Below are 12,502 nucleotides of genomic sequence, written 5' to 3' on the forward strand. Positions count from 1 at the left end.
GGGCAACCACACCAGCTGGCTCTCAGGAAGATTGCTGAGGTAATGGACGCTCCAAACATTGCACGTGGCGACACACGTGGATTCAAGCTGTTTGCCCTGAAAGTGAGAGCCCTGGTTGGAATGCTGGACCAGCTTGGAGACAACGGCCAGACAGAGCTCCGCTGCGGGTCACATGTGACACGGCTGTTGTTTAAGTTGCCACAAGACATGAGAGCAGAGTTCAAGAGGTTCCTGTATCCCATGCAGGTTACTATTCCCAGCCTCTTGCATTTCTCTGACTGGCTCAATTACGAGTTAAAGATCCAAGAGACAGTTTATGAGACATTCCATGAAACCAAGAACAGGTCTGGATCCAAAGAAGAACATAGGCGTGATCACAAACCTGGTAGGAGCACCAACATCCTGCAAACTGCTGATCAGGTCAGTAATACGTCTGTAGCAGAGAAACAGCCCACAAACACCAAGCCCTCAGAGAAGACAGCGTACTGCCCCTATTGTAACAACACATATCACTTCCTTGACCGCTGCTCTAACTTTGCACAGCTAACCGTTGAACAGATAACGGCTTGGGTTAAGACCAACAAAAGATGCTGGAGATGTGGTCGCTCACACCAAGCTGCACAATGCCGCCTAAAGGTTACATGTCAGAAGTGCAACGGGAAACATCTTCAAGCTCTGCACGACGTGAATGCAAAACCTGCAGCTGTGGATACATCCTGCCTCGTCAGCACCACAAATGAAGTCCTGTACTTGGATAGACGGTCTGGGTGCAGTCAGGTCCTGCTTAAAATGAGCAAGGTATTGCTGCGGAACGGTAAGCATACCTTAGAGACATTCGCCATTCTCGATGATGGATCTGAGCGGACCATTATTCTCCCTGCAGCAGCTCGGAGTCTTCAGCTCACAGGTGAACCAGAGGATCTGCTCCTCAGGACTGTTCGTCAGGATCTTAGGACACTGCATGGGACTTCTGTGTCGTTTTCCATATCCCCAGCTGACCAGCCCCAGAAGTCGTTCAGGATAAATAAAGCCTACACTTCAGATCAGCTGAGCCTGGCTGAGCACACATATCCTGTGAAAGCTCTTCAGAGGAAACACAAGCACCTAAAGGGTCTCCCCCTCCCATCCTTTAACAAAGTGCAGCCCCTATTGTTAATAGGGTCAGACTACCCCCACCTCATTACTCCAGTAGCACCTGTGCGCCTGGGATCACCTGGGGGACCAGCAGCAGTGAAGACAAGGTTGGGCTGGACGCTTCAGGGCCCAACCAAGCACATCAAGCAGCAGTCCACTCAGACACAATGCCTGCATCTCTCATTCCACTCTCCCACTACCGAGCTTATGCAGAATGTAGAGAAATTGTGGCAGTTAGATGTCATCCCTTACAGGAGCGAGAAGCTTGTAACACGCTCCAGGCAGGATCAGGAGGCAGTCCACCTGTTGGAGACAAAGACTACGCACGTAGACGTAGGAGGGATCAAACGCTACGCCACACCTCTTCTCAGAGTGAAGAATATGCCCCAGCTTTGTGCACCAAAGGAGGCTGTGTTAGCCAATCTCCGCAGCACAGAGAGGCGCCTGCTACGAGACCCCCAAAGAGCAGCAGCATATGGTGCAGAGATTGCAAAGTTGGAGAAGGCAGGCTATGCAGTGAAGGTGCCAGATGAGGAGTTGAACACATCAGCAGAGTCCTGGTTCATCCCTCATCACATGGTGAGTCATAATGGAAAGAACAGGATTGTTTTCAATTGTTCATTTACATACAAGGGAGACAATCTCAATCAGTTGCTACTGCCTGGCCCCACCTTGAGTGCGAGTCTGATGGGTGTGTTGCTGCGCTTCAGAGAGCACTCTATCGCTGTCAGCAGCGATATTAAAGGCATGTTTCATCAGGTGAGGCTGCTTCCAGAGGATAGACCCCTGCTTCGCTTCCTGTGGCGAGAGCTCAAGACAGAGGAACCACCCAGTGTCTACACCTGGCAAGTTCTTCCATTCGGCACAACATGTAGCCCCTGCTGTGCTACTTTCGCTCTTCAGAAGCATGTGTTCGATCATAGCCAGCCAGATGAGGATGTTCGGGTGTCCATCGAAAGGTCATTCTATGTAGATAACTGCCTTCAGAGCCTCTCTTCGGTCGATGAAGCCCGTCACCTAGTCAACAAACTGACCTCCCTTCTGGCAACAGGAGGTTTTGAGCTACGTCAGTGGGCCAGTAACACCCCTGATGTCATCAGTCACCTACCAAGAGAAGCCAGGTCAGAAAGCAGTGAGCTATGGATCAATGAGACAGGCGCTGACCCACAAGAGCTCGCATTGGGACTCCGCTGGCTCTGCAACTCAGACACCTTGAGGTATAAATACCAAATGCAGGACAAGCCAATACCTACGATGAGGAACATCTACCGAGTCCTGGCACGCCTATATGACCCCTTAGGTTTCATTGTTCCCTTCACGACACGAGCCAAGGTCTTGGTACAGCAGTTGTGGATCAAACAAAGAGAGTGGGATGATCCATCACTTCCAGAGGATGTGCTTCAGTCTTGGAGGAGTTGGGAAGAGGAGCTGCACCATCTTTCTCAGATTTCACTTCCTCGTTGCTATGTAAGCCCTGAGATGGACAGTTCCAATCCTCACATTGACCTACACATCTTTGCTGATGCATCAGAGAGAGCTTATGGATCAGTAGCGTACTTACGTGCGGAGAGTAAAGATGGTCAGGTTGAAGTATCTTTCCTGGCTGCCAGATCCAGAGTTGCTCCAAAGAAACAGCAGACAATGCCAAGGCTAGAGCTTTGCGCTGCCCTGACAGCTGCTCAATTGGCCTCTCTACTGCAAAGTGAGCTGACTGTGACCATAAGAGATGTCATCCTCTGGACTGATTCCACCACTGTCCTCACATGGATCACGTCAGACTCCTGTCGATACAAAGTCTTCGTTGGAGCTCGAGTGGCAGAAGTTCAGGAGCTGACAGATGTGCGGGCCTGGAGGTATGTAGATTCTGCCAATAACCCAGCTGACGACATTACACGCGGTAAGAAACTGCTGGAGCTGTCTTGCAACAGTAGGTGGCGTCATGGCCCTGCCTTCCTGCAACACTCACCTGACCTTTGGCCCACTCAGCCAGTGATGGATAAGACAGAGGACTCTATGGAACTGAGAAAACCAGTCATATGTTGTTTTTCCACAACTACACAGAATGTTCTGCTGCCAAATGCTGACCAGTTCTCTTCCTTTAAAGCTCTCACAGAGGCTGTTGCACGGTCCTGTCATGGGGCGGCAGGAACCAAAGCATGTCTTTCTGCAGGAGAGATTCAGGAGGCAGAGAGGGAAATCCTGAGACGAGCCCAGCAGGACAGCTTTGCAGAGGAATTCCACCTCCTGAGTTCTGGTAAGCCAGTACATTCTACCAGTCGACTGCTCTCTCTAGCCCCAGAATATGATGAGACGGTGGAACTGATTCGTGTGGGAGGAAGGCTGAGGCGGAGTGACCAACTGGAGCCAGAAGCTGTTCACCCGGTGATCCTGGACCCTCGTCATCGAGTGACCCAGCTCATTATCCAAGACACTGACAAGGACCTTCACCATCCAGGAGCCGAGCGACTGTTTGCAGAGCTACGTCGCAAATACTGGATACTACATGGACGTGAAGCGGTTAGACGGCATCAGCGATACTGCTCTGACTGTCAGCGGTGGAGAGCAACTCCGACAGTGCCCAAAATGGCAGATCTCCCTCTGGCCAGACTGAGACTGATGAAACCCCCCTTCTTTTCGACAGGCATGGACTGTTTCGGGCCCTTTACTGTGACCATAGGTCGTCGCCATGAGAAGAGATGGGGCATAGTGTTTAAGTGTCTGACCACTCGTGCAGTGCACTTAGATGTGCTTTCTAGCCTGGATACAGACTCCTTCCTGATGGCCCTCCGCCGCTTTATTGCACGAAGAGGAAAACCAGCTGAGCTCCTGTCTGATCAGGGTACTAATTTTAAAGGAGGAGAGAGAGAACTTCAGGAAGCGTTCCAGGCTTTGCACCCCACACTTCAGGCCCATCTGGCTAAACACCAGATAAAGTTTCAGTTCAATCCCCCCAGTGCCCCTCACTTTGGAGGTGTATGGGAAAGGGAAGTGAGATCGGTTAAAGCTGCACTGTACACCACCATTCAGACTCAGCCCGTTCCAGAAGAGGTATTGAGAACAGTACTGATTGAAGTGGAAGGGATTCTAAACTCCAAGCCCTTAGGCTATGTGTCAACAGATATCGCAGATGCTGATCCAGTGACCCCTAACTTGCTTCTCATGGGGCGGCTGGATCCCTCGCTTCCACAGGCTGTATACGGAGAGACTGAGATGCTGAGTCGGCGCCGCTGGAGACATACTCAGGTTTTGGCCGACCAGTTTTGGAAGTGCTTCATTCGAAACTACCTTCCCACTCTGCAAACACGCTCTAAATGGCATAAAGATTCGGCCCAGCCACCGCTTCAATCTGGAGCCATAGTTATGATAGTGGACCCCCAGCTGCCAAGAGCCCTCTGGCCACTTGGCCAGATTACTCAAGTCATCCCAGGACAAGATGGTAGAGTCAGAACCGCAGTAGTCAAGGTCAAAGACAAGACATACACCAGACCAGTCGCTCGTCTTGTTGCCCTGCCTGCCCTCCCAGACACTGATACTGTCTGTCCTTCTTAAGGTGACAAATTTGATTGACAAATTTGGGGGCGGCTGTGCTGAAGGACAGCCACAGAAGAGTGGCAGCGCTGCGCCCCCTGCTGTCGGAAAGGAGACATAGCAGAGGAGTCGTAGCAGGGTGAGCTTAAGCATCGAGTGGAGGCTTGCACGGCGAAAGAGGGAGAGACCTTTTATTGTTGCCGTGTCAGTCAGGAGTTGGGAGCAGTGTGCGACTGTGCGTTCATATACCCGTGAGTGTAATGTTTATGGTTGTTGTTAAATCACGTTGTGCCGTTCATAATGGTTTATTGTTTGATACTCCTGCTGGCCAATTAGCTCCCTGAAGCTAATAGCTGCTAATAATAAGTAGTCATGTGTATGTTTACATTATTAGTGTAGCCTATATTATCGGTTGATGTAAATCAAGATTATCATTCACTGTTGTTTTAATGTTTATTTATCACTACTGGTAGCCCAGTGTACAGTTAAAAGGATGGGCTGTTCTGATGCTGTTGTTTTTTCCTTATTCTGTTACAGAACCACATACACACACAGATACATACCATCAATCATACTCCCACCCATTGTTGATCGATAATAAAGAAATCAAGGAACATCATCTGGACTCATTGCATTTTAACTGATGCCCCCCAGCGACCACAAGTGCCTCCATCCAGTACCCATACAGTCCTTAGTATTATCTCCAGAACAGCAGTCTAATTTTGATGAAAAAACATCACGGACATCACTCCAGTGAGCAAGGACACAAGAAGTTGACACTGTAAACAGACACTCTAACACATAGGATCAGAAACTTTTTTCGCTGCAATCAAAAAAGCATAGCCACAAGATGTCCAGTTTTAGTCATCCTGATTCAATTGCTAATTTATTTCACTTTCGAGTTTTATTTACAGTGACACTGCAACAAATGGCCAAAAATATTGAGTAATCTAATTATAATTCATTATTTTCGATACATTTTCCAACTCAGGCCTAGATGAAATCACATATTAAGTAAAAAAAAAAAAAAAAATCGTATCCATCTCTGTATCGATTCTTCTTGTGTAAATGCTAATTTTGACACTGCAAAAAGATTTACTTCCTCTCTGATTTCACATTGCCTGCCAATGGCCTGCTACTAGTATTCAGTCCATTTATACTGCATCTCACTTGGCCAGCATGGGCAAAGCATACTTTATCTTTACTTAATTTTAAATTGAGTATTTCCGAAAATGTGGCTCACGACATGATGTTGAGCCCCAACACATCAAATTACATTTGATGTGCTGGATCAGTTAAGGAAATTTACCACCCCCTTGTGGTAACTGATGAGGAAAATCTCAAACATAGTGTGATCTGCATAAGCATGTGTTACTCTACTGGTTGATGACAAAGTCCTAATGGGATTTTAAAGAAAGAGTGACCAATTTAAGAATCCTATGACCCAGTTGAGCTCTGGTTCACCACTTCGAGCACATGTCTAAAACTTTTAAAGCTCTCTTAAAATACCATATTTTCCACCTTTTTTTCCTGATCAGGCTTTAAGTTGATTTACATTGCCTGCAAATATTTCAGGTAAGAAAAAAGCTTCCCAATGCTTCCACTTTAATCACGTTACAATATCTGAAGTTTTAGTCACAGGTTACTAAATCAATCTTGCAATAAACACAGCAGAAAAATATATATATTTTGAGAAAAATACATGTAATCTTTACACAAATACATCTTTATACAAATAGCACCTTTAAAATGTATCCTCCTGTTTTAAAAAGAATATATTATGAATGTCCATAATACAAGTCTCTTCCTGTTATCTTCATCTCTTCTGAATTTCTTGTGTGACCTGCTGGTGGTGCTGTGACTTCACATTTGTTGGCTTCTGCAGCACACTGTACACTGTGTCAATTTGTGCGGGGCACTCTGTCTCATCCACAATGACTGCCTGGGAAGTCGATGCCTCTTGATTTGTATCGTGCCCTTTTATATTTCTACTGCCATCACTCTTGCCACAAGGAGGAGCCGCGACGTTCGGTGCCTGTAAAATACTGTAGACGGTATCTACTTTGTCATTTGGCATGGACCCCATTTCCTCTCTTGGACTGCTGGTCTGCCTGGGCTGTGAGGCATCCACGTTCTCATACGTGACCTCAGCTTCACTGGAAGAAGAGGTGGAGGCTCGAGGCTCAGGTTGTGACTGTACCTCAATTGACTGACTTGGTATTAACCGAGCATTAGAGGCCTGTTCCTGAAAATAAGCAATACAATATGATCATTAATTAACGGAAAGTGGTAGGAGGGTTTCTGTACAGCGCTTGTTGGAAGAATCAACTGACGTTTTCTTTTAATTACCATCTAAATGTATGAACAGCTAGTTTGTTATATACCAGTATGTTAAGTTGAAAAAAACATCACCATGAGATCTAGATTATTATACCAGGTCTGTACATATTGGGGAAATAAAACTTTTCTTATGAAAAAGAATGAAAAAATATAGGCTTTTTTTTTTTCCCCTTTTAACAGGTCAATTCTTAACCGTACATTTTAATCTAACAGAATGGACAGTTGACCAGCAATATGAGACAATGAAAAATGATTACCAAGCAGAAAAGTAAAACATAATTTCATCTCTTTGTAAAATTGACGATTAAGAAACAGTACAGCATCCTGTCATCATCTTAGTTTAGATTTTATATTCAATGAGTTAAGGACAAATACCAATATTGCTTAATAGATGCAGCTTACCTGATGACAACATTCTGAAGACGCTTTCTGAGCCATAAAAATCAAAAATGCACAGAGAAACAAACACACTGCAATTACTATTAAAATTAAATAGGGTGGTTGTGATTCCTCTTTTTGTTCAGGCTTAGATTTACTGAAACCTGGAAAGACAAAAAAAAACATGTTAATAACATAACACGTTATCGGCACAACACCCATTTTTCACCTAAGTGTCTGAGGATTTCAGTACAACCAAGTGAGTGGTGTAACACAAACTATATTAGCGTTACATAAAATATATATAACACTTACATGTTGTCGCCATGCTTTTGGTGACATTATTTGTGCTAAGGTGGTTGTTGCCACTGCAGACAACAGTTCTGTTGTCAGACAAGATGCTGATGTTGACTTTATTGAACGACTCCTGAGAGCTTATACAATTCTGTTCATCACAGTCAGCCAACACCCAGTCATCCCAGATGGAGCAGTTGACTTTGATTTTGCAGAATCCTGCAGAACGGTTGGAGTGGACCACCGACATTGTGATGACAGGTCGAGGAACAACATCTGCAGCATCCAGCCAAGAAAATAAATAAAAGGGCATTAGAAGATGTAATGACTCCCTCTGCTGGCTACTAGTTGCAACTGTAACATTAGTAGGATGTGAAACAACGGTCTCCAAAGTTATGTGCAACATCCACACAAGCATTTTTCAGTTTTGTAGATGAAGTGAGAAGAAGAAAAAAACATATTTGCATATGACAGGGTGATAGTAAAGAGACAAAGCAGATCCAAACAGTCTTTTAAAAAAAAGACTGTATAATCTACTGTAGAAAGTAGAAACCCACCTTCAACAATGACTTTGTGTTTTTCCTCTTTAGCATTATAGTTAGAGTCACGAAATCTAACTTCATAGATGCCAGTGTCTGCATCAGTCAGCTCTTTTAGACACAAGGAGAGGCTGGTATGATTGTAATCCACCTTCTCTGTGTAGTTGGGGTTGATGTCACCAGCACCAGCAATAAATTTCCCACCGAAGGTCCATGAATCACTCCTATATGGCGGTGGGTGTCTGACATGTAGACACAGCGAGCCATTTTTCAGTTGGTAATGTGTTGAAATCCTTTCCTCTGCCATTACTCCTGATAAGAAAGAAGACAATATCTTTCAACACTGACCCAAGTTTAAGATGTATTGAGTTAAGTGTGATAGGCCTGGTTGTAAAATTAAACATCTGTTGACAAACATCAGTAAAACATAAATGCTACATTACATACACATGCATGTTAGCAAATGTAACAAAATGGATCTTAGAACACATGCAAAATCAGCACAAGAAATTAATTCACATTTCTAATGGACCCTGAACAACTTAATAATGTTGCACAGGCGCTCCTTATACGGTACAGAGGCCATAGTCCTCACTGCAGCAGCCCTAGTTCGATTCCCCCGTTGGGTCTTTTGTTGCATGTCATTCATTTCCCCTCACCTTCATGTCTCCTCATTTTTGAAGTGGGGTTGTATGAAGTAGAAGTGGCCATTAAGTATAATATCTGCAGTAGAAAGGTTTCTGTTCCTCCCTGCGCTGTATCACTGCGCCTCTTCCACACACCGCTGATCCAAACAGCTGATAGGCGGAGTGATACAGCACGTCGCGGAGCCTGTCTGTGTGGCGGACTACCAAGTGAGTTTGTTAGTTCCAGATAAACTAACTTTTTTCTGACCAGCTGATGTATTGTAAATTTTTACTTTAGATCATACTCTTGAACTGGCGTATTATTTTGAGACGGGACATCTCGAAGGCGGCGAAAATACTTGATTAATTGCCCCTTATTCACAACAGTGTACTGCCTGTGTCTTGGTGCAGTGCGATGCGCCAGTGTTTCTCTCAGGGAGCAGAGACCTTTCTACCGCAGATATAATACTTAATGGCCATATATACCTAATACAACCCCACTTCAAAAAAGCTGAACTATCCCTTTAATGGTACAGTAAAAAGCCCCCCCAAATACTTTCAAAATTACTAACTAAAAAAAGAACTACATACCAAAAATAAGCCATCAGTGCTTTTAACATAGCGTTACGACCAGTTTCTTCAAATTGTGAACATTTACAAAAACAAATAACTGACTGATATTCAACTAGAACAAAGTATAAATTGTATTTCTCTTACCTGCAAGAATCCAGACGCTCAGAAGAAAAAACATTTTAAATCCATGTAATGTTGGCATTGCACACAGTGTCAACTTGTCAAATTGCTGAACAGGAAACAGCTCAGTGTGGGTTTGATGGTGCATGTAGCAGGTGTTTCGTCTTTCAAAGTTCAGGAAATAGCGCACAGTACAGATGTACACAAGTTCCAATCAGTAAGAGCCACACCATAATTTGTTTAAATTAATTTGAATACAGCCCACGTTGCAACACCCTACAACATACACATGAATGCACCCATTAGCATCATTTGAGTGACAAGATTATATTTTTCGCAGTAGTTACATCTAAACATTTGGTATCCACCCTTACCTTACCTCGCCTACGTACCCATAACTATCTTCAATGTTGATGTTCAAACCAGAATGCTGCCATGCATTACTTCAATGACTATTATTTAGATGTTACAATTAAATGGTCAGCACAGAAATTGATTGGGTCGTTGTAGTTTGAAGAACATAGCATACAAATACATCAGTCAGTAAATCTCAGAATCTGAGATTTTGCCTCTTTTTTTCAACATTTTTTTAGTGCAAGTATATTCAGTCAGTTTGGTAGGTTTTTGACTGTGATTCTCATGCAGGAAGAAATAAATATTGGAAAGTACTACCTAAATGCCATAATCTCAGTACACAGTAAGTCAAAATATAAAAAGACTGTGACTGGATTAGTGGCTATGTACGGCATTATGAGTCAACACTTACCTGCTGATGATATCAGAGGGGATTTTGAAGTCATGGAAACTTCCATACTTTTTACCTGGGGAAAGGGGAAAATCAGCAGTACATTATTACAGTACATTTAGTATGATTTTGATTTTTGCAAGCTGTTTGCTGCCTTGTCACCGCCGCCGATTTATATGGCCTGAATTTTGTAATTGATGTCTTCTTCATTGTTAAGTTTTAATGTGATCTGAAACTCTTTTAATGCACTAAATTTGATTAATTAACTTGTAACTCATCTGCTCCACACTGTGTGTGGGAATGGACAAAGTTACACACAGTGAAACAGAAAGCAGAGGAGGAGAGAGAAACATAACCATAAATAGAGACTCACACAAAGATGAAAACAAGTTGCCCTACCTGTCAGCTATGTTTTAACCACATCCCTGTCTTCACAGTCCTACTCATTTTGATTTATAATCTTGTTCATTTACACTTCTCCCCCGGGTTAACTGTAGCTACATCATATTTTATCACTCTGCTCTGTGTAGGAGAGCTCCATGGCAAAGCCAAGGAAATGGCAGAGCTCCAGACTGCCCCTAACTGAGGGCATTTTCCCCAAAATTTTTCATTTACTTGCGTGCAATCAGGAAATTTGCAGGTTTTTTTTTTTCCTTTTACACTGGTAAAATGTGGAACAGACACCTCAAACAGTGTGTAATCTGTCATCGCAGGTGGCAGGCCAATGTGTGTAAGGATCATGAATGAAAAGGAAATGTGAATATTCAATTTGCAAGTCAATTTATTGTGTGCGGCCCTAAAAGTGGAGGCCTAAATGCTCTGTCAAATACCTCTCTTTCTCTCTCGTTTCAAAACATGTCCTACCTATAATGAACTATGACACATCAAGTGTAAAGTTTAAATGCAATAACCTTCTGTTTTTTAACTGCCCGGGTGCAACACCACAGCATCACTCAAGGTTACAAAACTAAAATGGTTTATAGAAATCATCTAAACTCCTCTTGGTAACTTCAAGTCATCTGAAGTATGTAACTGGGCTCCAAAGGTTACAAATTTGAAGCGTCTTTACAACATTAAACAACAATGTATCTTTGGGCCCATGCTCACACACCCAGTCAAGAGGCCTTACACAGTAAACAGCTCATTCATGTAAACACTAAGCAAACATGGCATGCTATGGTTGGTAGCCCACTCACAGTTCTCTAAAGCTCTCTCCCTTCCTCTTACAATGAGGGAAAAAAGTTCAGCAACAAGTCCATAACGTGTTATTTGATAGAAAGATAGTAACATCATCTGGTGTCCATACAAAAATACAAAGCTAACAGTATGACAGCGAAGCTAATCGCAATTGTGCTAATGTCGGTGGATACCCCCTCAATTAGCAACATAATTAGTTTTCCTTTACACTGTCACGCAGTAAACAACAACCTTAAACCAACTTACAATTACTTGTGGCCCACCAAAGTCCGAGTAACAGGAGAACTAGTGGTCGGTTACAAACGTTTTGGCTAACGTACAATGTTTAGGCCTCTTTGATGACGAAGGTTATAAATAACTTTCTTTCTTTTTTTCCCTCCAACGCGACACCGAGCGGAGCCCCGCCCCCTTTACCTGGCGGCGGGATTGGATTGGCTGTTGGTTTTGGGAGGCTCCAATTAGAGAAAAGAAAATAAGGTTGACTTATTATAATGATAATATAAAGTTAGGTTGGTAAGGTAACGCCATCACCTCCTGTCTTGTCTTTGAGACTTTTTGTTTTAGCTTAACTCAAATTCTCAACCTTTTAAGCTATTTTAAAACTCTTTTAACATTAAACTCTTTTTATTTCTCACATTTTTTATCTGTTTTACTCATTTCACTACACATATTCCAATGACATTCACTTATTTAGGCTTTTATTATTTATTTAGTAGCTACTTAGTTTGAATATGTCTTCTTTTTTTCAAGCATATTTTTTGGCTTTTCATGCCTTTATTAGATAGGACAGTTCAGAGTGTGACAGGAAATGGGAGGCAGATGGGGGGGAATAACATGCAGGATAGGACTCTCCGACACGACTATAGCCTCTACACATGGGGCGGGTGCTCTACCAACTGAGCTAAACACAGCCAGTTTGAATGTGTCTTTGAATTTTAGCCACGGAAATAAAGAAATCAAGCAGTTATAGAGACTGACAAGTGAAACATGAATGAACTTCATACCACACCTCATAGACACAGGCTACA

The 12,502-nt window shown here is 43.4% G+C and overlaps 1 protein-coding gene across 2 annotated transcripts; it reads right to left on the reverse strand.

Annotated features, from left to right (window-relative positions):
• Positions 1-6,123: 6,123 nt before the first annotated feature.
• On the reverse strand, positions 6,124-11,801 carry LOC146969060 (uncharacterized). Of its 2 annotated transcripts, XM_085758961.1 has the most exons (6): positions 11,721-11,801; positions 10,299-10,353; positions 8,232-8,525; positions 7,696-7,950; positions 7,405-7,544; positions 6,124-6,907 (listed from the first exon to the last, which is right to left on the reverse strand). In XM_085758961.1, exons 2-6 carry the CDS (start codon positions 10,342-10,344, stop codon positions 6,479-6,481), a joined length of 1,164 nt encoding a protein of 387 aa, XP_085615087.1. In that variant the 5' UTR covers positions 10,345-10,353; positions 11,721-11,801; the 3' UTR covers positions 6,124-6,478. The 2 variants fall into 2 exon arrangements, with proteins under 2 accessions (XP_085615087.1, XP_085615086.1); XM_085758960.1 differs by lacking the exons at positions 10,299-10,353; positions 11,721-11,801 and adding an exon at positions 9,557-9,805.
• Between the last annotated feature and the right edge of the window lie 701 nt (positions 11,802-12,502).

This window comes from Trachurus japonicus, chromosome 18, assembly GCF_045865225.1.
Source record: "Trachurus japonicus isolate A0001 chromosome 18, Traja_1.0".
Taxonomy (NCBI): domain Eukaryota; kingdom Metazoa; phylum Chordata; class Actinopteri; order Carangiformes; family Carangidae; genus Trachurus; species Trachurus japonicus.

Coding starts and splice junctions, on each gene's coding strand:
- LOC146969060 (XM_085758960.1), bottom strand. CDS start 9,680: ATGCACCATCAAACCCACACTGAGCTGTTTCCTGTTCAGCAATTTGAC. Junction 8,526..9,556: donor GAGCGTCTGGATTCTTGCAG/GTAAGAGAAATA, acceptor CTTTCTTATCAG/GAGTAATGGCAGAGGAAAGG. Junction 6,908..7,404: donor CTTCAGAATGTTGTCATCAG/GTAAGCTGCATC, acceptor GCTTATTTTCAG/GAACAGGCCTCTAATGCTCG.